This window comes from Ruditapes philippinarum, unplaced genomic scaffold (genome assembly GCF_026571515.1).
Source record: "Ruditapes philippinarum isolate M1 unplaced genomic scaffold, ASM2657151v2 ctg5169_1_1_1_1, whole genome shotgun sequence".
NCBI classification, from domain to species: domain Eukaryota; kingdom Metazoa; phylum Mollusca; class Bivalvia; order Venerida; family Veneridae; genus Ruditapes; species Ruditapes philippinarum.
In genome coordinates, this window is record NW_026866764.1 from 188171 (window position 1) to 214885 (window position 26715).

The 26715-nt window shown below is 33.0% G+C and overlaps 2 protein-coding genes across 3 annotated transcripts in view; one reads left to right on the forward strand and one right to left on the reverse strand.

The window, feature by feature from the left end:
• The window catches only part of LOC132733593 (uncharacterized), a 48864-nt gene extending 31283 nt beyond the window's left edge, over nucleotides 1-17581 (reverse strand). The window contains exons 1-19 of the mRNA XM_060720253.1: nucleotides 17532-17581; nucleotides 16997-17216; nucleotides 15259-15331; nucleotides 14655-14765; nucleotides 13277-13401; nucleotides 12165-12348; nucleotides 11340-11408; nucleotides 10947-11160; nucleotides 10108-10220; nucleotides 9108-9233; nucleotides 7719-7745; nucleotides 5893-6087; nucleotides 4735-4886; nucleotides 4231-4370; nucleotides 3737-3843; nucleotides 2708-2805; nucleotides 2151-2252; nucleotides 1238-1375; nucleotides 598-709 (exon numbers count right to left, since the gene is read on the reverse strand). Of these exons, the coding sequence (XP_060576236.1) occupies nucleotides 598-709; nucleotides 1238-1375; nucleotides 2151-2252; nucleotides 2708-2805; nucleotides 3737-3843; nucleotides 4231-4370; nucleotides 4735-4886; nucleotides 5893-6087; nucleotides 7719-7745; nucleotides 9108-9233; nucleotides 10108-10220; nucleotides 10947-11160; nucleotides 11340-11408; nucleotides 12165-12348; nucleotides 13277-13401; nucleotides 14655-14765; nucleotides 15259-15331; nucleotides 16997-17145 (2235 nt within the window). The 5' untranslated portion in view covers nucleotides 17146-17216; nucleotides 17532-17581. The remainder of the gene's footprint in view (nucleotides 1-597; nucleotides 710-1237; nucleotides 1376-2150; nucleotides 2253-2707; nucleotides 2806-3736; nucleotides 3844-4230; nucleotides 4371-4734; nucleotides 4887-5892; nucleotides 6088-7718; nucleotides 7746-9107; nucleotides 9234-10107; nucleotides 10221-10946; nucleotides 11161-11339; nucleotides 11409-12164; nucleotides 12349-13276; nucleotides 13402-14654; nucleotides 14766-15258; nucleotides 15332-16996; nucleotides 17217-17531) is intronic.
• Nucleotides 17582-19158: 1577 nt separating this feature from the next.
• LOC132733605 (actin, cytoplasmic-like) lies at nucleotides 19159-20764 on the forward strand. Of its 2 annotated transcripts, none has more exons than XM_060720266.1 (2): nucleotides 19159-19234; nucleotides 19594-20764. In XM_060720266.1, the coding sequence occupies exon 2, from the start codon at nucleotides 19598-19600 to the stop codon at nucleotides 20744-20746; it is 1149 nt and encodes a 382-aa protein (XP_060576249.1). In that variant the 5' UTR covers nucleotides 19159-19234; nucleotides 19594-19597; the 3' UTR covers nucleotides 20747-20764. The 2 variants fall into 2 exon arrangements, with proteins under 2 accessions (XP_060576249.1, XP_060576248.1); XM_060720265.1 differs by lacking the exon at nucleotides 19159-19234 and adding an exon at nucleotides 19243-19377.
• Nucleotides 20765-26715: the final 5951 nt, after the last annotated feature.

A 26715-nucleotide genomic window follows, 5' to 3' on the forward strand; every position in this document is an offset into this window, starting at 1 on the left:
TTCTCATGACATATCCATATGTCAATTTTGAATTGAACGTTTTGAACCGTTTGGGAGATAATGAACGGAAACTGAAAATTTCATATTATTTTCAATGTAAAAGGGGCATAACTCTGCCAAAAATCATCGAACCATGACCAATTTCGAACTTGACCTGTATTTTCTCATGACATATCCATATGTCAAATTTGAGTTCAATATGTGCAAGGGTTATTAAGATAATGAACGGAAACTGATGATGACGGAAGGACGGAATGACGGAACAGGGTAACACTATATGCCCCTGCCATTATATGGCGGGGACATAAAAATACTGGAATATTTAGCTAGTTTACCATTAACATGCTTTACATCTTACATACTTCTAATAATGGACCACACCATTGGTCGTTTTGTGGATCATTTCAAGGTAAGTACTGACTGAATTGCCAATAGTACCGACCACCAGCAGGAGGACTTGAACCGACATTGACTGAATTGATAGATGAATATCATAAATCACTAAGCCACCTTTCTGTTCTACAATTCAAAGTTATCGGTAAAATTTAATATGCTCATAAATCCCCATGATATGTGACAACACTCGTAAAACTTTACCTGTCTACGTCTAGCGGACTCTGTCTTCTTGTTTACACGAGATATTCCACGAAGGTTACGATCTTTCTCTATATAGTGAGTGGCAAGTAACATGAGACCTTTCTCTAGTTCCCTGAAATAACATACCATATGTTGTCATGTTTTTATATCCAATTTTAATCTGGTAAAAAAAAAATTTAATGTATGCTACAAAACTAGGCAATTCAACAAATCATTAATGGTATTATGGCTAAACTATAAATATTTACATCATAAACCTTCACTGATATATCGATAGATTTCTGGTTTGTCATCAGTTCCTGCTTGCAATTATAACCAAGCCTAAATGAACACTAAAAATATACCCAGGATCTCCTTTCAACATTGGAAAACACTAGTAAAACAGTTAGAAAGTGGATAGAATGGTCTGAACAGTGTTAAAAGAGCTTTAAGTCTAACAAAATATACATATTCCTGTATAAAATATTACTGCCTGAATAGCGAACAGTACAGACGATGATCAGCTGGCATAGACATTCCAATTGACCTCATTCTGCACTGGTCACATGGGTAGGATAAGTTTCCCCCAACAGGCTTAAGGCTTATTAACATTATCAATAGGGACATATTATGTTACAGGACAAAAAGAGCAAAGACTTACTCTAGATCTTTGACAGCAGTATCATACATGATGTAGTATCCCCTCTGATCTTGCACGTGGATTCTACCATCGTCAATCGTGAAGAAATCATCGTGATTATCTATGTCAGCAAACTCTACAAATTCTGACTCATTCAACCTGGATAAAACAATCCAAATGTATCAAATACTGAACATGTTGTTAACATTATTACTATCCCTGGTCAATACCTTTTCTCTCACTTCAAAATTTTAATTATTTTTATGTGTATTACATAAACTTAAGTTTATATAGAATTTGTTTTAAGTTTGATTGTATAAGAAGTTATAAGCTTATAGACACACTGTCAAATCCATTTTCTGGAACATATAAATATTAAGCAATGAGTGTAAAGTTTCTTGCCCAGAGAAAGAATGGCTTGCCCATGATAGGATTTGAACCCACACAGCTAGCAATCCTTAGATTACTAGTCCAAAGCTTAAACCACTTAGCCAGGCCGCCACAACACTCAAACTTTCAACAAACAGCAAAAATTGTAACCATACTTACCATTTCTAAAGCTTTATGTTTAAAAGATAATTTATCAATTTAAAAGCCAGTTCAAATCTCTATAATGGTTTCATTGCATTTATTGAATTTAAACCATTCAATATCCAAGTTTTTTTCTGGTCAAGAAAGACTTTCTCCATGTTTTATTTCAGGCACAACTGATTGCCTGAAACAAAGATCTTCTGTAGGCTCCCTTGATACTTATTTAGTCCTGTGCACAATTTGATTTTCCCAAAGATGAGGCCAAAATGATTTGGAATCAAAACCTAAACTCTTGGCCAAAGATGTGATACCACATTCACTCAATAATCTTTTTATTTGTGTATGGACAGATATATTTTGGAAATATTGAACAATACTAGTAAATGATATCATGAATACATACTTGAAATCTAGTGGGGTGTTATGAAGATAGGAATGGGATGCGAGACCCCCACCACCTCCAACTGTACCATCGGTCTCTGTTGCTGTCCTGTGGTTCTGTGGACTGTAAAATAATATACTCAAATGTTATTCATGTCTAAACTTTACCAAAATACAAACAATATAATCAAAAATTTTAAATTATAACTAAGTTTCTGTGAACAAACATTAAAGCATTTGCATGTGTATAACTGTTGTTTGGGGGACCAGGAGATGGCTTTGTGAGGTATTAAACATCAAAATGTTGAATGTCTTTTAAATTATTTTTCTAAAAATAAAGCCTAAAATAGAGTATTGTTGTATTTAGTGATGAACTGATCATCCACATGCAATATCCAACTTCTCCACTAAACTGTTAAAATGGAGAACAATAGACTTTTAGAAACAAGTTTTCAAAATAGTGTTAAGGTCACCAAAAACCTTAACAAAACTTAACATAAGATGAGGTGACATGTGGACCAATGGTCTTACAAAGGTACTTAAAAAGTGTGTTCATAGAAAAAGAAATGATATGTATACCAAGCTTGTTTGAACTCTGCTTCATCTTGTGTTAAACCAGCATCATTAATAGTGAGTGTTCTTTCCAGGGACCGAAAGTAGTTAAACATACTCAGACACTGAAAATAGAAAACAATACAGATTTATAAAAAAAAACACCCTAGGCTTACTGTCATCATGTGAACACTTAGGATAAACGGTTTAAACAAAAACATACCTGTAACAAGAAATGGCGAAACAACAAAGATATAAAAGGTTTAAATACTGAAATAAGAATAAAATATAAGATTATATAACTAATTTTGAATTATTTGGTGGTATTTGTTAAATTATATATATACTTTTCTACGTCTCATACAAATGAACTTTGAATCACATTGGTTTCCCACCACTATATTTTGTTGATTATTCATTAATTTAGTATCATTTAACCTGAAGTGAGATACTGTGACTAGTTGCTGTATATTTTTGTTGAGAAATACAGTTGATGCATGTAATCTGATTTGTCAAAATATTTTTAATAAGAGAACACTTCAGCTGTTCTTTATTCAGTCAGTGTTTTCCAAGTGTTTTACTTTATTCATGTACATGTATATCAAAATAATGTAAAATGCTCTAAGTTCACATTAACAAAATTACACACTTTTTTCCATGAAGTCACTTAATCATCATAATCAAAATTGACATTGTTGATGAACAAAATAAGATATTTGCAATTTTGGGCTAACATATTTATTCATGATAACTTAGAACTTTGCAAAGAAATTGATTCAAAAATATTCATAACCAGTTTTACAGTATCCATATAATATAAATGAATGAATAAATAGTTTTGTTTACTTTTTTATTTATGACCCTGATGAAGACTGGTGAGAGCCGAAACGTCTGTTATCATCATTAAATAAACCTTAAAACTTATCCTGTGTTGATTGTTTTTTCCACTTGTATCATTTTTCTCAAGACAAAATGTACTTTTTTATCAATACGGGTGTCCTGTACAGGTAAATAAAATGTAAATATAATGAAAATCGGTCGATAACTTAAACTTACAGATCTCTGTAGATCACGGAGTCGAAGGTGACGGAGATGTAGAAACGACAGATATGCTCCCTGTACGGTGGCTGCATCATTATGATTCTGTTCTCCTTCATCTAAACCTAAAAATAGCATTAAATGATGTTAGAGTTACCTCCCCTAAATAATTAAAACAGTCAAGAGTAACCTACACTTGGCAAGAAATATGTTTCAAACTGGCCATAGATTCCAGAAAACACTTGTCCTTTTCAAAGCCTAAACAATTTAGCTTCACTATATTTATTTTATGGCAATAAATTGTTCATTCTTGTTTTCAATCTATTGTTTTCAAATATTTAAAATTACATAATTTATTTTTTATGATCTATTTATAACCTCTGCTTTTAAAATATATAGTGAACGACCCTTTTTTCAGATATTTCTCACTTGTGATTCATTAATAATACTTGCCCATTATTTTTATCATAACCCAGCTAAAGTAAACTTATTTTCAATAATTTTATATTTACCAAGCATTTGCACAGTGTTTATATAGTCGTAACTGTCCCGTCTTTTCCGTGCACTCCCTGACCTCTTGTTGTTCAGGTTTACATTTTCTATATCTCTCTCATCAAAATCTACCACCTTAACAGAATCATCATCATCACCACTGGAATCATACCACACACAAAATATATGAAATACTTTGTAATAAATCATTTGCCAGATAATTTGGAATCCAAAGGGTGGGGAGAAGGTGGGTGGTCATTACCGTCCCGCCCCCCACTGCCCCTCCCTGAATTGGACTGGTAAAATGCTTTAAACTATGTAGCCAACAGTCTTGCCAGATGACCTGGATGTGCAAGCTGGCCTGGCTCTACACTGATAGCATACTATTAGGCAAGTTATTAAGGGTTTAACAAAAAAAAAACTAACCTATAAATTGAAAAATCATAAACTTTTTTTGTATAAAACTGAAAGAAGTGCCCATACACTGCACTACATAAAAAGTTAGAATAACCACTTAAACTTACTCATTATAAAGATCGGTGTTACAGTAAATCTTCCTCCAGACTTGAAGAGTATTCATGTTGTTAGCGTCGTGATTGGTTGTCACACGTGCAGCAGAACCGCTCACAGGATTCCGTACAGCACCAGCGTGCTCCTGCAAAATCTCTTGTACATGCTGGAAAAATAAAATCACAAGTTAAATAAATCAATGGTTCAACAATAAAAATCTAGAAAAAGGGGTGATCCCTAAAAGCAATGAAAGCAACAGTATGTAATGAAAATTGCAGACTCAGTTTGTGTTCATAACAAATAATGTAAACAACAAATCTTACACCCCCTAGCACCAGTATAAGCAGTATACATTCTTCAACACAAAAGTGTTAGAATCAACGGTTCTTAAGGTCATTGTATGAATATATTAGTATATCAATTCCATCATTTCAATATATATTGCCTCAGCACATGTATAAAATGTGACGGCATACATTTCTATAATGTCTAAACTCAGCATCCATAAAAATGATGAAAATACCTGAAAATGACTGAATACCTTTCTCTAAAATATTTCACCTCCGCACAGAGAGATATAAAATGTTCCTGTATACATAACTAAAATATTTCTTGCATATCAGACAGTACTATCTACCATTGACAAGACGCATGCTTTAAATGACGTCATTGTTGAGCCCCTTTTATGAATGAATTGGGTTCTTAGGATGACGTCATTTTACCGTTGTGAATGAAGTTGTAAGTTTAAATGACGTTATTGCCACGCGCCTTTTATGACTGAATTGCATTCTTGGGATGATGTCATTTTACTGTTATGAATGAAGTTCTAAGTTCATACGATACTATACGAAAAAAAGTGCGTAATGAGAATATCAGTTTTTGTAATTTCTCATCTGAAAATAATTGATATGTAATATGCAAGAAAAGGAATCAAACAGTGACTGTCGGTACAGACAGGAATATCTAGCTCTCGGTTAACTTTTTAGCGGAAACTCGGCAAAGTATTGTTTCCGCCTTAAACATTTACCCTTGAGCTAGATATTCCGATCTGTATTGGCAGCCAGTGTAAGATTCTTATTGTCTTCCCTCAGTAAAGATATCTTCATAAAATGTTCCTGCATACTTAAGAAAAATATGCCTCACTTTGCATACAGAAGTAAAATATATCTCACCTCAGCATCAGACACATGTATAAAATGTGCCTGCATACGTAAGATCTCATCCGTATTGTTAACTTGTCTCAACTGAGTCCAAACCTTCTCTTGGGTAGCATTGTGTTCTGGTTTAAGTTTGATATACGGAAGCCAGTTTGACTCTTGTTTCAACGCATGGGTGGGAGAGTCTATACCCCAATTCTCTTGACCAAGCTATTTGAAATAATGAGAAAAATTCAGATATCAAATTTGTGACAAATAATGGATAGAAATTCTTTTTTTTTTAAAGCAAATCTGTACTTAACCCATAATACGCTTGAACCTAAAGTGATTAGCCTTTGCCACCAGTATAGAGCCTGGCTTGCCTTCACATCTATGCTGTCTGACCAGGCTCTATACTGTTGGCTGTCTAACTTTTAATTTTTCATTTTATTATCCCCGAAATTTATAATGGACAGTTCCAAAAATGGGAGCTGGACAAGTACATTATACAAATTCAGCAGGTGAAGGGTTATTTTAATTGTTATACTAATAGTTGAAAAGCTGACAAAAAAATCTACACTAACATTTTGTGAGTAGAATTGTCAAAGACAAAAGCATCTATTCTCAATTTGCTAAAATTCATCTAAAAAATAAATGCTGACTTTTATCGTTATTTGCTTTTGTACTTGCATGATTTTTATGACTGAAAATTCATTCATAAATATATTCTAATACAAACTTTCCTAAAAAAAAAGTTACAACCACTGTATCACTGTATCATGGACAATACAATACAAAACTGTCAAACAAGAAATTATTACATAAAAGCATTTAATGACAGGTTTTAATCATAGCTTCAATTCAAGAAACGGTTCCCATCATAGCACCAAAAGCCGAAAACTTGTTAAACAATAGCTGGTACCCCGACAGGCTTGATAACTAAATCAGAAATTCTATATTCTTCTACCAATACTTATCAGTCCTATGCTACTACCAATTTATTTTTTAATCAGTTGATTGCCAGAGTTAGATTGTAACAGAACAGAACAGCTTTATTAACCAATATCGGACAAGGACAAATGCTGTGTCGGCAAAATTATAATTACATGCACAGAACCTAAAGCTTGATTGGCTACGACTGAAAGTCACTGGCCTTTTATATAATATTACCAGTATATACAGGCTTGTGCAGTCTGACCAGGCTCTATTACACTGGTAGCACCATCTTTTAATATTTTTTTTTAAATTTTCTATTTCATTTTATTTTTTATCCTGAAATCCCTTAAATTTTGAATGAACTGTTCCTAATTCAAAGCAGGGCAAACTCATTACAAAAATTCAGTGGGTTACGGGGCTAAAGCTTATCCTCAGTAACATAATCAAGCAGATTTGCATGCAATTTCTTTACCTGATTTTCACTTACTTCAATACATACAATAACAAGCTACCGGTCAATATTAACAGGTTTAAAATACCAAAACATCAATTGTGTTAAATTCACCTCAATATCAAAAATCCCATCTTCAGCATTCAAAACAGAAATTCAGAAGCAAAATGTTAATAAAATTTCACTTATTCACAAATGTCTTGACAATACTTTGTGTGCAGGCATGCATACAAATATTTTATTATAAATAAGTTTTTAAACTTAAAATATCTCTGTTACATTCAGAACATAAAATTCTATTCCAAATCTACTTAACTAAATCAGTATCTTTTTGTGACTATAATCCTGTGTTTAAAAAGCAAAAAAAAACCAAAAAACAATCAGCATGCTTAATGACTTTTCATGTTAATCAAAATGACATATAAAAAAATCAATCAATCAATCAATCTACAATAAAATTACACCATAAGCTTACATCTCGCACATGTGATTTCTTCTCTGACTGTAAAGTAATTGGTGATAAACAACAACAACAACATTATTATAATATGTTACCTTCTATAACCCTTATCTTGATTAAGCGGACCTTCATAAAAAGATTTAAAAAGTAAAATTGTTAAAAACACTCCTTATAATACATGACTTATGCTATGAGGTTTTCAATGTATTTGTATAATATATTCCCACAAAAAATGTATTCAAAACTCACTGTTTTCAAATTTAATTAGGAAGAAGAAATATATAAGATCAAAATATAAAAAACAACAAATTATCCACTATCCTCTTCAAAAGGCAAAATTTACTGTGGGTCTAAAATAAATGAATTTTTAAAACTTCAAAGATAAAAAAAAGTAAACTTCGAAAAAGAAGCAAATGAGCATTTCAGAAATATGCCAAGAACTCCTTTACTCAGTTGATACGTAAAAAATCTTGTTTATAACTTTATAGACTAATAGAAAAAGAAATTTGCTTATTTCACTTGAAAGAATGAACTTATATTAAAGGAACTCCACTGAGGTCAAAAACCTAAAAAATTATTCAATTTGATCTTTTTTCAAAAGTTCAACTGGGACACTCAAAAAAAAAGATATCTAAAGACATACCCTTATATTCAAATTAAAATTTGTTTTTTTTTTGTGCTCTTAGCGTTATTATTTTTGGCTCATTTTTCACAATGAAAATATTATTCTAGATAAACAGATTATGTGAATGATATAAAATATTGCATACAAATTATTGGTTCAAATCCAGATTAAATGGTTTATTATATACATTTAAATTTTCTCCCTAAAATACACGCATATCTTGAAGCGCATAGAAATTCCGTATTATGTTAGTGACAAATACATTACCCTGTTATGGTAGTGCCGTATAATTTTTGACGTTGGTTCCGATCTTAGCTTTGTATAACGTTGCATTTGGAAACGGGAAGCAAAATAATTAAAGGCGTGGCCGGTTTTGCAAGAATTACGTATTCATCCGCCAGTCATGAATTTATTTCTTGACAACTACATTTCATTTTCAGAATAAAGCGAACAGGTATATAATAAAAGGAAAATTATGCTGTATTAGCTTTCTGAGGCTATGTATTTTTCTACTCGCAACGTTGAAAATTGATATCTCGCTCAACCTTCGGTCTTGCGAGATATCAATTTTCCACCGCTGCTCGTAGCAAAATACAAAGCCTCAGAAAGCTACTACAACATAATATTCCATATATATCAATCCAGAAAAAAAAAAATTCCGGTCCAGTCATTTTAAAAACCTTCTGTATAAGTGAAGTCCCCTTAATTGACCATATCTTTAAATCAACAATTGCATTATGTAAAAGCAAAATCAACCAATCAAAAAAGAATCGCCTTACCTCAATCCTGTCATAGGTTTTAAATGTTTTCATATTCTCCTGTCTCTGGAAGATTTGTTTAAACTTTCTGTTAATGGCAGCGAACATTTCCATCTCATCTGCACTGTTCTTTATACCCTCCAAGTTCTGCAATAAACATTTTATACATGCATGTCAAAGTTGGAACAAAAATATTTCCAACTTTTCTTGTCCTAAGTGGTTTTGCTCAATCAGACTCACGCTCAGAATTTCAAAGTACATGTATAGCATTATATAGGAGCTGATTTTAATCAGATTGACGTCCTGCTTTTCTCAGTAGTAGTCAGATTTTTATTTTGTTTTTTTTTTGGTCAGGTTTTATGCCGCACCAACACTGTAATGGTCTTATGGTGACTTTCCAGCTTTTACTGGAGGAAGAAATCCTCAGCTATCCCTGTGTGTATTATTTCAGGCTTGAATTGGCAACTGATTAAAACCATGTCCTGTGTGCATAATTTCAGACACAAATAGGCACCCAAGTAGATAATGCATAATTTCAGGCACAAATGGGCACCTTAGTAGAAAGTTCATAATTTCAGACACAAATGGGCGGGCACCTGAGTAGAAAGTGCATAATTTCAGGCACAAACAAGCACCTGAGTAGAACCACCTTTGTTCTGTAGGCTAGCTGGATAGCCCATGGTTTAACTCAAGTGCCCATTAAGTTAGAAAATTGACTATTGATTATAATGATATATAAAGTCATTTTTTAACTTTCTCGGATTTCCAGAATAATTTGATTACTGAAATACTTAGTTTGAAACAACACATAATTGTTTTTCCAACAGAAAATAAAAGCTGAAGGCTGATTTAACGAGAAGAATTATAAAAAAAAAATTATAAACAAATAAATATCATAAATATCTGACAGGACAATCAAAACAAGGTAGTTTTTTTTCAAACTCATTGATAAACAATGACAAAAATTGTCTTTCTTTTTTTAAAAAAAATTAAAAACAAAAACAAAAACATTGTAACTTACAAACTGTACTCCGTATATATTAAGGAGGAAAGCAAGGTGTGGTTTTAGAGATTGAAAGTCTACAACATTCAGTGGCAGACCAAGACTTTCCTCATCTGTGGCAATACCTCCTCCTGTAATACATAATTATAAAATGTTATGCTCCACATGTAATGTAATCCACTTTTTAACTTGTTTTTGATTGGTTTTTCTTGGGTTTCTTTGCTCAGTTTTTGTTTATTTATCTTTTTTTGTTTGGTTTGGTTTTAAAGTCACACCAACACTAGAGATCTGTGTGACTCTAGCTTTACTTGTGAAGGAAGCTTCTGGGTGCATTATTTCAGACATGATTTGGCACCTAAGTAGAACCACTAATCTTCAATAACCCTTAGACTGTGGACGATAACTGATTCTTCCAATGCTACCTGTACAAGATGGACCAGCCCATCCATGATGACTATGATCATGGTCTACACTGTTCAGTCATTAAACATTTTAAAATTTTCCCTTAAACTGATGAATGGTTTTGTCCACATTGGAAAATGGGCAAGTCCATTTAAGATATTAAGTGTGGTAAGGGTTAAGCTAGTTGGATTGTTTTCTCTTATGTAATAATTCAAAGTACCTGGCAGGATTCGTACCCATAGCAATAAAAGGCAAGTGATTAATTTTATGTTAAAACCTGCATGTCCAACAACAGTACAACATACATAGTCACTTAAGAAATCTTAAAAATCTGAATTTTGTAATGCTATATATTTTTTTAGCAATTTTGTACTTTGTTAAAGATATCATATAAAGGCAATGTGATAAGAAAATAAAAATTTCTCAGGAAATAACTAAATATAACAAAGACATACCAGCAGCAGCTGCAGCATAAGCTAGGGAAGTTGATGGCAGTGGTGTTGTTGACAGGAGGGAGGGGTTGATAGCTGGAGGCTGGGGGAGCGGTGTCTGTGACCGCGGAGACACAGCAGAACTAGGTCTAGATGCTCCAGATTTAGGGCGCTGAAAACTGCTAGAAACATCATCCTGGTACCTGGAGGCCATCTTAGCAACACTAGTGTTTTCCTCCTACAAGAAAAATAAAAGAATAAGTGAAAATTTGCGCACAAAAAATGCTAGTCAAAAAGATTAGGAGTGAAACATAAAAAACTGGTACATGCATAATATTTAAGTATTCATGAATCTACTCCCAATTAATATCCTCTATATATCTAACATTGTAAACAAAACAATTTTTTTTCTTTTACCTGATCTGGGTCTTCCTTTACTGGAGGAGCTATTTCACTCTTGTATAGAATATGTGTCCATTGTAACACCTACATAAAAAATAAGAACAAATGAATAAATGTAAGTAAATACAATTTGAAGTTATCTTACAGTTCTTGCTTTCTAATACATTGAATTTAAAACTTAAAACCTGCCCTTGGCAACTGATTCTACCCATGTGACCAGTGCAGACGAGGATTAGACAGCATATCCATGCTGCCAGATCATGGTCTGCATTATTGGCTATTCAGTCACTATATATTTTGAATTATGCCAATAAAGAATGATGAATGATTTTGTCGAGATTGAAAACTTGTGATCAATGTTAAATATTTCTAATTGACTTTTCCAGCATTCATATTTTTAGAACTGTCCATTATCAATTATTTGCATTCTAAATTACCAACAATATATATATACAGTTGTTTGTTTAAAATCTAAATAACAGTATTCCATACACATATATATAATTTGTTGCCGTTAGCTGATGTTGTTATAAATTGTGCCCAAATCAATTTGTTCATGTTTCTTTTCATGCCTATAACTATTGTTTCTATGCACGGATACAAACAAAAAATCATTAAACTAAACTATTACTTCTGGGCATATTCAAAGTGAGTCAGCCAACAGTAAAGAGTGTGGACAGACTGTACAAATGTACAAGTTGGCCTGGCACTATACTGGTGACGAGGGCTAATCACCGTCAATTTTAGATGGGTATGATTTTGTTTGTTTTGATTTTGTTTTTACACCAAATTCGCGTTATTTTTTCAATAAATAATCATGTGCTATATATAGTAACATACTCTGAGGTACTGATGGAATCTCTTGGTAGAATGTAGATGACACACCAGCCAGCGTAGATAGATCAGCAAGTCCTCTAGCTCGACTGCCGCTAGGGCATAATCTTGTTTACAGAGGTATGATTCCCGGGCTATAGATAACCTATGAGCTCTCTGTACACAATCATTGTACTCGGATAGTATATGGCTACAAAAATAAACAATATTTGAGCCGCGTCACGACAAAACCAACATAGTGCGTTTGCGACCAGCATGGATCCAGACCAGCCTGCGCATCCGCGCAGTCTGATCAGGATCCATGCTGTTCGCTTACAAACCCTATAACAAGTAGAGAAACTGATAGCGAACAGCATGGATCCTGATCAGACTGCGCGGATGCGCAGGCTGGTCTGGATCCATGCTGGCCGCAAACCCATTTTGTTGGTTTTGTCATGACAAGGCTCATTTAATTATCAAGGCTGGAATTTAACACTAGTAGAATAAAAAAAAATGCAAGCTAGAAATTCAAACAAAAAATGCCAGAAGTTTTTCTCATAAAGCAAATTAATGTTAAAAATAATGTTAACATAAATAATTGATGTTAGACTTAAAGGAAATAAAATTTTAAGACAAATGACAATGTATTTTTTATAAATGATTCATTATTTATAGCAAAGACAAATAAATCAATCATATGTACCAAGTGTTTAATGCAACTAAAATTAACACTTTCTAATTCTCATTAGTTATTCACTTGTGAGCATTTATTTTCTATATTACCAGTTCTCAGTCTTTCTTATTGCTAACTTCTAAATGCTAATCAATGTATACTGGACTAAAGGTCGTCAACAATTTGTTGTTGTCAATATCCCAAGGAAAGAATAGGTAAATGGCTTGAATTCATATATGTATTTAACAATGACCTTTTTAAAGAAGAAACGGTAACAGATGAAAATCACTTTCAGTCACAGCAAGGTTAGTATAGCCTAAGTTCTAGTCTCTCGATTTTTTTAAGTTCTCCAAATCGACAGTTGATATTATTAAAAAACACGAACGAGTATGAAATAGCACATATGTTATGAACAAGCAAAAACTATCCACACCTGAATCCAATGAAGGGTAAAGACTAAACTTACCTCATTCTTTTCTGATATAGAGGATGCAGGGCCTCAATGGCAGCAGTGTTTTGACAAAACCTCTTCCACCTCAATAAATGCAAGTATTTTGACTGTATAATATGGTGAATTTTATCCACAAAATGCTGAAATAATGCCAATAAATGGAGTAAACTAACAAATTAAAATCAAACTGAATTAAATGTGGTAAAGTGACGGTTTAAAGTAGGAAATAAATGTAACCATACTTATTAGATGCAGTGCACTTACTGTTACTAACTGATACAAATATACTATTTATCAAACTGATAATTTTTTCAAAAAAAATTTATGCCTGATATAACTTTATGTAACATAATGTTGACTTTTTGTTAAAGTTGAAGAGTTCTAAATAAAACTACACAATGTAGACCCTATAAAGATTGTTTGATAACACAAATCCGAAGGATAGTTTCTAGCTTTTTAATGTTTACTGTCAGAGCAACAGATAAGCTTTAAAAGTGAATTGGGTATTACTCCATCATTTCCTTTGGAATTGGGTATTGGCTCCATTTAATTGGGTATTCCAAAACTCGATACCCTATGATTTCAAGATCAATTGGGTATTCAATTATGAAAATATGAATTTTATGGTTTCAATATCAATGAAATTTAACTGTTTTAAAAAGAAAATAGGATTAACAATTTACTAGAACTTTTCACAATTGTTTTATTTTTTATATAAAATGCTCATGTTATATTTCATAATATTTTTAACAAATTCGTTTTCTGACTGATTTTTGATTATTTACGATTGTTTTGTTTCAAATCATTTTCCCTTTTGTACGACGCCATATTGCTTTCAAAGCGTCTATTGATACAGGTGGGACCTACTTTTTGACTGTCTCCCCAAATCAACGGTCTCTGCCGGTCTGTAAAGACCGTCGACCTGAGTAGACAAACAACGGTGTCATGCTTTATTGATATGACTTAGTCGGTCTTTGGAGACCGGGGACCGTCGAAGACCGGAGACCGTTGATTAGTTAGCATTGATTCGGGAATATTCGGATAGCATGCATATCGCTATTATTTGTCCAAAACTACGTGCATACAACAGATTAATTTTACGGTGATGAAAATGACAATACCTAGGGTTTTTAAGACAATTGCGAATTTTATTTTTTTTAATGGGTTTTGATACGCATTCTTAAAAAATCAATTGCGTATTTTATGAAATTAATTGCGTAAATATGCAAATACGCACCTTATCTGTTGCTCTGGTACAAGTGTATTATAAGAAATAACTACATACAAGTACCAAAGAGGCAGGACATGCATTATATAAAGGAGGCGGGGCTTATCATAACTGACAGCAGCATACTACAAGAGTCACCACAAAAAAATATATATTTGATGTTACCTGGTGAATCAACAACGGCAAACTGGCAGAAGTGTACTCTAAACTTTCAGCGTTTAACATTTCTTCCTTCATCACATCAGCTTGTACAACTAGGGGCTGAGCTTGACTGACCTGTATAACAAAGGAATTAGAATTTACAACTACATCATTGTATACATTGTATATCCATAACTTAAATGAAGTTCTTCCTTTTGTAGGGTTGAAAATCATATCTGATTGTTCAGGTCATAATGCAACATTTGAATGTCAATGAAGTACATATAGGAGAGTACCACAGGTGTTCCTTAGTGCATATTTTTCTAGTATAACAGGGAAGCAAAGTGTTTTTAATTAACCATATGCAGGAATACAAGAAAGGTCTGGATCACCCAAATCAGGAAAGAAAAAAACAATAAACTATTGCATGATAATGATAACTACAATATAGTTTTGTTAAATACTTTCAATATAAAAGTATACAATCTAATTATGGTACAATAGAAAATATTAAAATGGTTTTGTGCACTGAATCATAAAAGACAGTTAAATGTTAAACATGTTAAAAAAAGGTGCTCAATAATATTTATAAATACAAAAGAATCAATTTAAGGTTTCTAAAACATACCTCCATTGCTCTATCAACAATGATTTTTCTTTCCGCCCTATAGTGAGACACATCTTTTGGTAGAGGCACAGAACTGAAACATAACAAGAGCTGTCCGTAAGACAGCGCGCTCGACTTTTTTATTGCTTGCCAATAAAAAAAGTTTTTGCAGTAAAAGGCAATACAAGAATCTCTGTATTTTTAAAGTGAACAATGGCCATAATTCAAATAAAATCTTTGACAGAATTACCTTCTCCTGGACATGTTTGGGAATCATGATTGTAAACAAGTATTCCAACTTTCAAATTAATATCTCAAACAGTTCAGTCAAAAAGTGGACTGGTACTAAAAACTTAACCAAGATTCTAAGTCGATAAAAGGCCTTAATTTTTAAAACAAATCCTTGACAGAGTTACCTTCTCTTGCGTACAGATGGGGGTAATGATGTGAAATAGCATTAAAAGTTTCAAAGCAATATCTCAAAGGGTTAAGGCAATAAGTGGATTTTACCCATATTCAATGTATTTTCTAAGTCAAAAAGGGGCATAATTCTGTCAAAAACCTTGACAGAGTTATGTCCTCTTGTCTGTTGATGAAGGTCGTGATGGTAAACAAGTATGGTCAGTTTCAAAGCAATACCTCCAATGGTTTTTGAAAATAAGTGAGGTGGTACAAAAAACTTAACCAAGCTCATACACTTTCTAAGTCAAAAAAGGGCCATAATTCTGTCAAAAACCTTGACAGAGTTATGTACTCTTGTCTGTAGATGGAGGTTATGATGGTGAACAAGTATGGTAAGTTTCAAAGCCATACTTGTAATACTTCTGAAATAAAGTGGGGTGGTACGAAAAACTTAACCAAGGTGTGACGCCAACGCCGACGCCAACGCCGACGCCGACGCCGGGGCGAGTAGGATAGCTCCCCTTTTCATAGAAAAGTCGAGCTAAAAAAACCAAGTTGATTAGTGAATACTAGATCAAGAAGCATACTTTCTTTATCTATCCTTTTACTCTAATTAAACAACCTATAATATGACAGAATAGCATTGTCACATTTTTATTTTTTGGTTGGGTTAATGTTGCAACAACACAGTTAGTCATATGGCAATTTTCCAGCTTTATTGGTTGGGCAAGACCTCGGGTGCCCCTCCATACATTATTTCAGCCACAAACTGGCACCTGAGTAGAACCACCAACAATCCGTAAATCAGCTAGGTAGCTTCCACACATAAAAGAATTCAATGTCCCTGGTATGATTTGAACCCACAGCATTGTCATATACATTTGTGCTACTCCAACTAATTGTACTATGTGTTGAGATATTGTGCTATTTTGTGTATGGGCAATATCTCCACTAGAGCTTGAAGCGAGATTCCGGCCAAAACAAAAGTATCTCAGAATCTAGCTTTGGTACATGTATCAAAATATTTTGACTATATCACATATATGTATGTACCAAACTTTCTTAATTTGTACCAAATGATAGAAGAGCTTCATTTTTAATTGCACTTGATATGCATAAAGGAAAGCCATGTACTACCAGTAGTGAATTAGACATTATTTGCAGTTTGACAAGCCTCTATTATTTTGATCATTCTTATTATCTTGATAATTAAATTTCCTAAACTGCATGAGTTGACATTAAATTTCCAAATTCAAAGCAATAAAAAGAAATTTGTAAGGGTAAGAGTAGGGTAAAATCATTTTAAATGATTGCTAGTTTAAGAAAAGAAGGTTTTTATAATTTCTCTTCTACGTACCTGACAACCTTTGATGGCATTTCTAATACTGTGTCATTCTCATCTATCTCTTGCTTTAGCTCTTCAAGCTCTTGTTTCAGATCCTTTTCCATGTCCAGCACTTTCTCAGTGCTTGAAGCATGGTACAAATCTGAGAGATGGAGAGCCATTGTGTCAGATTCTCTCTTACAGATGATTTAATCACATGCAATTATCTAAAACATTTTCATGGTGGATAAAGCTGCAAAGAAAAAATAATATCAATGAAAATTTGCATGAAAATTCAAGGTTTATCTATTAGAAATAGTCTACAATATGTCATAATGAAACAGCAAAAATATCCAAATATGTGTAACTGTTTTAATGCATGTATCCGAAATAATTTTGTCCGAAAAACAGTGCAATACGCGTTTTTGTATTCGGGTATTTTGTGATGTTTTTGAGTATCAATCTGCTCCTTTATTGAAATTTCTGTTCGTTGATGTATTGAAAATATATTCACCGTGTGAATTAAGGATGAAATCAGAAAGAAAACGATGAAAAATGAAATATTTACCTGCATAAACAAGTGCGACGAGTCGCTAGCAACTAAACAGGGGAGGTAACTGGTGTAAACTCTTTGATAAAAATTAGTATCCGGTATCCGGACAGCGATTTCTAATTTTGGGGAATTAATTCAATGTGACTTTGTAATCTTAAATAAAGTAGATATTACGACCAGACTAGACTTATGAATCTGTCCGCAGCTATTTTTTAACATTTTACCCAATACCATTTCTTCAATATTTATGTTTCTCTGTTAAATCATTCAGATTATTATGGGCTATGGGTTAGGGCACGGATTTATATTACATCTGTGGTTAGGGTTAGATGGTTTTGGGTAAGGGTTAGGATTTTAAACATGGATTTCTCTGTGGACAGATTCTTAATGTTCTCCGTAAATACTACTTAAAATCTCAGTATTTTACACGTGCAATCATAGCAGTATCACTTGTCTTGAAAATTTTACACTAAATATCATGTCAACTTTTACATATGTTTCCATGTGCGTTTTAAGGTGCAAATTGAAATAACTTTCTCGACAAAACCTCGCAAATGACGGTAAATTTTGGAACTTCTATTAATATCTCGCCATGAACTAGATTCTACATGTATAATTATCGTTTGTTTCTAGCGAATTTTCAAATGGCCCGATCAGGATTTTACTTCAAAATATAAAAAAAATATCGGCATAACCGAATTATCTGAAAACCAGAATCATGTACAAACCGGACGATTTTAAAAGTCCTGGTTGATATTCCTCCTTTAAAATAGAGAAAATAAGAATCCCTAAAGAAAGCCCAACACGGCAAAATTGAAAATGTTGCAGGCTCGGTTTGATTGAGCCTGTTCATTTCTGTTAAACTCATTGAAAAATCTTTCCCTGAAAACTGAAACCTCTGAATTTTAAAAAAACGGACAATTTCCTTTGACTGCAAATTAAGTAATACTTCAACTAATGAAAATAATTACACTGTTAGTTACATGTATACTTAATTTCTGTTTATTAAAAAATTTATCTCAGAGTAAGATATAAATACCATTAATGTACATGTAATTGAATAGCCAATTAGAAGTTTAATTTTAGAAATTTATACAGTTACGGTTTAGAGAGCTTTTACGTATTTATTTTATTTAATATTGTTAAATGCCACGTTAAGCAAAATAAGTCTTGAATCCTTATTTACTTTATATCTCTTATTCTTTAAATGTAAATGACAAAAATTGTAAGTAAATCTAATTTATTTAGAAAACAAGTAATAAAACGAAAAAAAATTAAAGTGTTTCACGAGAACACGGCTCTGTACCGTACGCACGTAATTAAGATAGAATCCGGGAACCAGGGTTTGTTTATATTAGGTTTATATTTATCGGCAAACAAAAAACATGTCTAATTGTTTATGTTGCGAGAATGATTCTATATGATTGGAATGCAAAAAAATACAGGCCAAAGTGACAAAGGCAATTTTTTTTTCTTAATCCTGGAACAATTAATCTATAATTGATGTCTCTCTAGTACTTATAGTCTGATTACATACATGTATATACACGTATTATTTCAGATTTATCCTTCATTAATCTGTTATTTTACATTTTCCATCTTGCAAAAGCCCTGATAATATAGCTATATAAAGAACTTTAGTTGTAAACGTGTCATAGTTATTAATAGAATTTGATTGTTTTCATGATACATAGTGGATAATCCATTGACCATTTAAGGTAAAACTTATTATTCAACAAAACTAATATAACATCAATATCTTCTCTGTGAACTACATGTATTAGTAATTCATATGAAGACCACACTGGCCGACGGACGGGAAATCAATTTAATAAGTCGACCTTTTGTTTGCATAATTCAGGTGCGTTTATTTTTGTATAATTATGTGTTATTGATTTTTAGTAGATTAATATCTTACCACATTTAGAATCATTATTTACATCAATATTTTACAATTTTAGATGACCAAAATCCTAATACCTGTACCTTAGCTATCACTTGTATTGTAACCTCGTCTTCAGCTAAAAGCAATTTACAAAGTTACAATTATTTAAGTACCATTGTATTATCTTTGCAGTGTCATGAGTTTCAATTACGCGCAAGATGATGACATTCCCGCGGTTGTCATTGACAACGGTTCACACCTCTGTAAGGCGGGGTTTGCAGGAGACGATGCTCCAAGATCCATAATTCCGCCTCTTATTGGCAGACCGCGGTACATGTACGAAAACTGGATGGTAGGCATGGATGGAAAAGACGCGTTCATTGGAGACGAAATACAAAATAAAAGAGATGTACTTGCAATTAATCAACCAATCAAAAAGGGTATCATAACCGACTGGGATGACATGGAGAAAATATGGCAATATATATTTGATAAAGAACTGCACGTGTCACCTGAGCACCATCCTGTGTTACTTACAGATGTCCCATTAAATCCTAAAATCAACAGAGAAAAAATGTGCGAAATAATGTTTGAAACGTTCAACACGCCACTATTTTCTGTTTCATTAGCGGGTGTCCTCGGGATGTACTCCTCAGGCAACTTTTCGGCTATTACACTTGATGTAGGTCACGAGGTCTCCCACGTGATTGCAATATATGAAGGATATATATTAAAACACGCGATTGATCGTATGAATTTTGGTGGTAATGATTTGACGGACTACTTGTTACAAATGTTAAATGGCGAACGAAGCCATTCTTTAACTTGCAATAGCGACAAAGAAATAGTTCGTAAGATGAAAGAATCATTAGGTTACACAGAACTTGATTTTGAGAAAACAATGAATTGTACCGAGTCTAGTATCGAAAATATATATGAGCTACCTGATGGACGTAGGCTTACAGTTGGGAACGAAAGGTTCCGGTGTACAGAGCCACTTTTTCAACCACATTTACTCGGCAAAGATTTCCCAGGATTACATCAGTTCTTATATTCTAGTCTTATGAAATGTGATATTGACACCAGGAGGGATATAATGCGTAACGTGATATTATCAGGCGGATGTACGATGTTCACAGGGCTGAGGGAAAGAATGGTTAAGGAATTGACGGATTTGGTTCCAAAAACGATGAAGGTGAAGGTTATAGCACCCCCTGAAAGAAAGCTAAGTGTCTGGATTGGAGGTTCAGTTCTAGCTTCTTTATCTATGTTCCAAAATCTCGCCATTTCAAAACTGGATTATGAGGAAAATGGCACCAGAATTGTGCATTTAAAATGTACATGAGTATAAATATATAGCTTGGTGTCATGCAATTGTAAATGTCTGTTAGTACAAGTATGTAAGCTGTTCCTTATTCACTTAACTGTTTTGTAAAATTAAGTTATTGAATGTGTTCTATGTACTGTGTAGACCATGTTATTTCACAACTTTAATCTGGTCATTTTTAGTCCGCCTCTTTCGAACAAAATCAAGCTTTTATGGTCGCTGCGTCGGCGACGTCGCCCTTAATTGTCGTGTTGCAAAAACTTTAATGTAGCCAATTATTCAAACACTTTATAAGTTGTAAACATGAGAGTTAGAATACTTGCTTATCTTGGTTATAGTATCTACAAGCTTTTGCCCTACTTTAACCTAATTAAAAATTTGTCAAAAGAGGTTTATTTAATAGACGAGCGTCAACAATTAACGTATGAAATTCCAATTCTTGTCTATACGATTCCTATTTCTATCACTTTTGTTCAGTTAATTAAATTTGCTGTTTTAATGTGGGACTGTTTAAGTATATACATGTATATATTGTGATTTTCAAGGTGACATTGCTAATTTATTTTGCCATTCAGCTGCTAGAGAATTTACAATCTCAACTGCTTGAAAATTAACTTAATTTCATTGCTTTGCCAAGTATTGTTTTATGGACAAAAACAAGTTATAAACATACCAGCAGACAACCATGAACTTTCCCAGTAACTTGTACAAACTGCCAACTTTCCTTTTTACATGTTCACAGTACACTATTGTCGTCAATTAATTTGTCACAGACGACATTTAGTTTCTCAAGTACTGTAATGGAGAATACGAGGTCAATCTACTAAACGCTACATAGACAAAGAGACAAAGCGGTTTTGTGCTGTAAATCACTTCTTGCTTCGATGTAATGTATGTCGGGCGGTATGGTATATAATATTATACATATTAGTTACTTCATTAATGATTGATAAATAAATAAATAAATAAGTATGAAATAGCTTTACTAATCATTCTTGTACGAAGTCCATAAATTTATGAAAGAAATGTTTGATATTTTTCTAAAGAATTCATTTAACCATTTAATCAAATTTGTTACTGATATACACATGTTTTAGTGATATAATGTGTATAATCTGGTATAAGATAAAGGAACGTATATTAGAGGAAAACAATGTGCTCGGTGGTCGACTTGTTGAGTGGCAGGAATGTGTCTTTTAACCAAGAGGTTACAGTTTACTCCCACCCCCTCATACTTTGACTGCTTATATATACCTAATAGTCTTTCAGGCAAATTTTAACCCGGGATGAATATATTGGTTTTACGACACTCCACCGAACCCTTATTTTATCTGGAATGAAGAATCTTAATTGGTTTTTTACAACAAAACTTTGAACACAATCACACTTCTGCGCGAGCTATTCAACCCATCAGTTTTTGGTAGCTTCATAACCTCCGATCCCCTTTCAAAATTCCATTTTATTTAGTTCCGCCCATTGCATGTTTTCTCGTTTATGGCACAAGCATTCTTTGATTGGGGAACATAAGGGAATTTGGCATTTCGGTATACAGTAAAAACCCTTTTGAGAGGTTTGTATAACTCAAATTTAAATGAATGTAACGATTTTTAACGTAGATGTCACTTAAAAACCAATCGGAAAAAAATGACAGTCTTTGCCTCCAGTATAAGCCAATTTAAGTGAGTTACATTTGCCACCAGTATGCAGTATAAGCATGGGCAGCGTTTACTAAAGCACTTACGCCTAAGATTTGCGTAAGTTTTAATGTCAGCGTAAAGTTACAAAAATACTTACGAAAAACTTACGCAATGTTAGTAAATCGCTGCCCTGGTTGTAAGTCTTTGCCACTTGTATAAGCCAGATAAGTAGTATTTTGTTTCTAGTATATGTCTTGAGTGAATAACGTTTTGCAAGTATAAGCAAAGTGATGAGCATAAGCCACGTGACTAGTATAAGCCAGGCAAACTTGAACTTACTGATTTATTTTCATTTTGATATCCCGGCAATAGGTAACTGACAGATTTTATTTATTAATTATTTTGCAAAAACAACGTAGAAGAAATAAAACGATTGGCGAAATTTTTAGGACTCGACCCAAGTTAAGAACTTGTGCAGGCTATTTCTGAGAAATGTCAGTTTCATAATATGTATAAAGATAAAATGCACCCGGACAGTGTTCGTAGAGAAATATATAACGGGGATTACACATTGTACCGAAAAGGTATTTTTTGTTTTTAAAAAATATCAAATGTTTACTCAGGCCTAATGGTATTCTTTTGTATGTAAATGTATATGTATTTTTCAATGGAATATAATTAAAAATTTAAAATAGATATAGCTTACTGTTTGAAAAACAAGAATAATTAAGTAACAAGGAAGTATATAAAGATTTCCTTCAAATAAATAAATATCTTTAGATACTATTTATCTATTTCTTTTCGTTATATTCGCAATGATTTGCTTAATTTGACATTATGCCAATCCAAGAGAAATATTATGAGTAAAAAGATAAAAATCAAACAAAGTTTACGTTTTGACATAATTCCTTTTTAATTCTTTTATGTAATTTGCATGGACGAAAAATAAATCACATGGCCTAAGGAAATTTCTACAAATATTAATATTATTATTACATGTTACGTTCAAATTATTTATATTTTATTTTTCATCATTTTCTTATCAACTGTTGATCAATCACCATTTGTAAACTAGTAGTCAATCCTATGAAATATATAGTCAGTTCAGCTCATCTTTACAAAGAAAAAATGAGCATAATGTCACTTTAATGGTTTTCATATTTCAGGAAAAGTTGGCGATTGGAAAAATTGGTTTACAGTGGCACAGAATGAGGAATTTGATAAACATTATTTGGAATTTGCTGCTAGTTGTGGAATGCGGTTTCAATTTACGTGACTGTAATGTACTGTAAAAATATGTGTTAAGATGTATGTCAGATATCCAAAGTCTTCGTCAGTATTTGATTTATTTTGATATCCGGCAGTTAAAAAACATGTAAAAGCGAAAAATATGCTCTTCTTCCAATGAATGTAAATCATTTCTATATGCAATGCATTGTAAATATTTATTTATATATTCTTCACATGCATGTACATTTCATTCATAACTATTTGAAAATTATATATATATATATATATATATATATATATTATATATATATATTATGTATTGATTGACCTTTACCTGAATTATGACTGGAGTTTCACATGCATTACAACTTTATAACTGTGATTACTTTATATATAACGTATAAAGTGTTTGTGATATAAACATTTGTATTACCTCATTAAAGGTTTCTTATATAATGTTTGTATGTCATTTTTATGTTTCTGTAAATAATGTTCGAAATTTCTCTCTATTTCCATACTTATTGAAATAAAGATGCAAAAATCGTTTTCAATTTGTCACCGATCATGACGTTTTAGGGAAATGTAACAGTTGTTAATTTCCCTCTATTTTTAGAATGGCATCCGTGGCCGTTGGTTTCTTGTGTTCTTACTAGCACCTAATAGTTGCAGGTACGAATCCCGACAGGGACTTTTGATTCATTCATGTGAGAGAGCTATCCATGCACCTAGCTCACAGAGAGTCGGTAGTCCTACTTCGGTGCCCGTTCCTGTCTAAAATAATGCACAGAAGGGCACCCGAGGTGTTCATCCACCAGTACTGCTGGAAAGTTGCAACATGAATTATACTGTGTCCGTGCGACGTAAAACCAAAAAACAAATAAACTAAAACAAATCAGGCTAATCTAATGTCAAATGTACACGAGTATAGTTCTGTAAATAGTTCTGATACAGTTTAATGCGCTTGTTAATTATCATGAAAATTTTGAAATGTATTAATATGCATAATATTGTGAAGAAAATGAAGCAATTTACACATTATCAATGGCACTTACAACCCAGATAAATCACAAAAAAAAAGAGATTGTTTTAAACATTTTTATTTAAGCTCGATTGCGAAACATACATTAATCACTTTCGATGTCATATGAAAATATGGAATACGTCCTGAAAATAGTACATTTGTAATTACCTTATGTGTATTTTTAGACCACTACATATACTGATGTCATGACAAATTGATTGACCTATTTTAAGAATTTAAATAAAATATATTTTTGCCGCATGATTTGCCTTTGGAGATAATATAATAATATGTGCTAATTTTTTTTCTCTCAACAAGTATATCTTCTACATATTTCGAAATGTTTATTTTCTATCTCATATTTCATGCTTTTCTAACATTAAATGAAAGCGTTCCTTCACCCGCTATTTATAACAGTAAATGCTGTTTATATAATGTCATACATGACACCTCTAGAATTACTTGTGCTCTGAAAGTCGATTTGCACGAAATTCACGCGCTTTTACATGGAAAATACTGTTTAATATAATATTTACTATTCACAATGCAATTTTGTTTTTATGCAACATCATGTTTTTCGACGCAAAGCATGTCTACTGTATACAAATATTGCACAACATATTTTAATAATTTGAAAACTTTGTAAATTTTCTACATTCTACGACAATCGTTTAACTAGAAGTACCCTAGTTAGAAGGTGGATTCATGCAGTTTTTTTTAAATAAAAAATAATTTATTTTTGTAAAATGTCTGTAAAGATAGAATCCTCAATGATTGAAAGTGAAATGACATTGCCTTATGTTAGGAGAACTAGCATGAATTCGCCTTTGGTATTGCAATGTCGCCGCACAGCAACACGACCATGAGATTTAATTTTGGCGGGAATAGTTTTTACTCTAATATAAGCTGATTTTTTCAATGCAAAGTAATTTGAATCAAATACATTTGATTCAATATATCATATATTTCTTTTGCTGTTGGTACTTTCCTCGTGTATAAATTTTAATTTCCACGTCCAACTCGAATTACCAGATGCGTGAATTTCACTATGGTTAAGTCTATTATTATTTTTAGGGGGTCTCGAACGTATAGAGGTAAGATAGAATTATCATATTCAAATGATCGTTCATTGATTACTTTTTTCTGGGATTTCATATTGAAACAACAGCACGTGTTTTTATTTTATATTGTGACAACAGGGAACGTATTTTTATTTTTGCCTATGATAGAAAAGAGAAAGAATTCTTTCTCATACACAAGTGTATGGCCTGCTCCGCGTGCACTTTATTATTCGAACAAAATGTGCAACATGCAACAAATATATGAAGCAAACCGACTCTTACCCACGTTATTTGTCACGTTCCTCCGTCATTATTCCGTATCGTACCCTTTCACATCGCTATATGCATTCGACACCCCCTTGTTCAATAATGAAAAGGTCAGAGAATCGAAATTTTCCCGAAGTACGGCGGAAAGTGCCGGAAATTTTTCCACTTCACACATTTAAGATCACGTGACCATTTGAGTTATGATCAACAGCCAACATTACTTTTGGAGGGAAAGTCGTACCGGGAAGATGAAAGGACTGGTGTTCCCTGATAGGAAAGTAAGTGTGTGGATTTTTACGAGTTATGTTGTTTAAATTCTTCATATATTTTCTAGCTACCAGCCTGTGTTGTGTGCCTTTTTAATTTTATAGCCACGACATTTGCACGTGATAATTGTCAATTAGAAATGATGTGCTATTTTCAGCTGATTTTTAGCTGTTAGTGTTCACTTATTATGATACATATGTTATTTTAGTTGATCTTTCGAGATTTGAAATGGGTTTGAGAAGTGGATTTTAGATCAAGCTGGCCAGCCGCGCGACGTTCTATACAGCGGCGGTTTTTGTTTATACTGCCCTCACACATACCTCGCGACCTTACTGCGTCCTAACTGCAACCTTGCTACGACCCAGGACGCAGAACAGTCGCCATGGACGCAGCAGGGACGCAGCGAGGTCGTAGCGAGGAACCCAAGGACGCACAAGGTCGCAGACCGTCGGCGACTATTTTGAACATGCACAAAACAGTCGCAGAAACTCTGCGTTCTTGCTG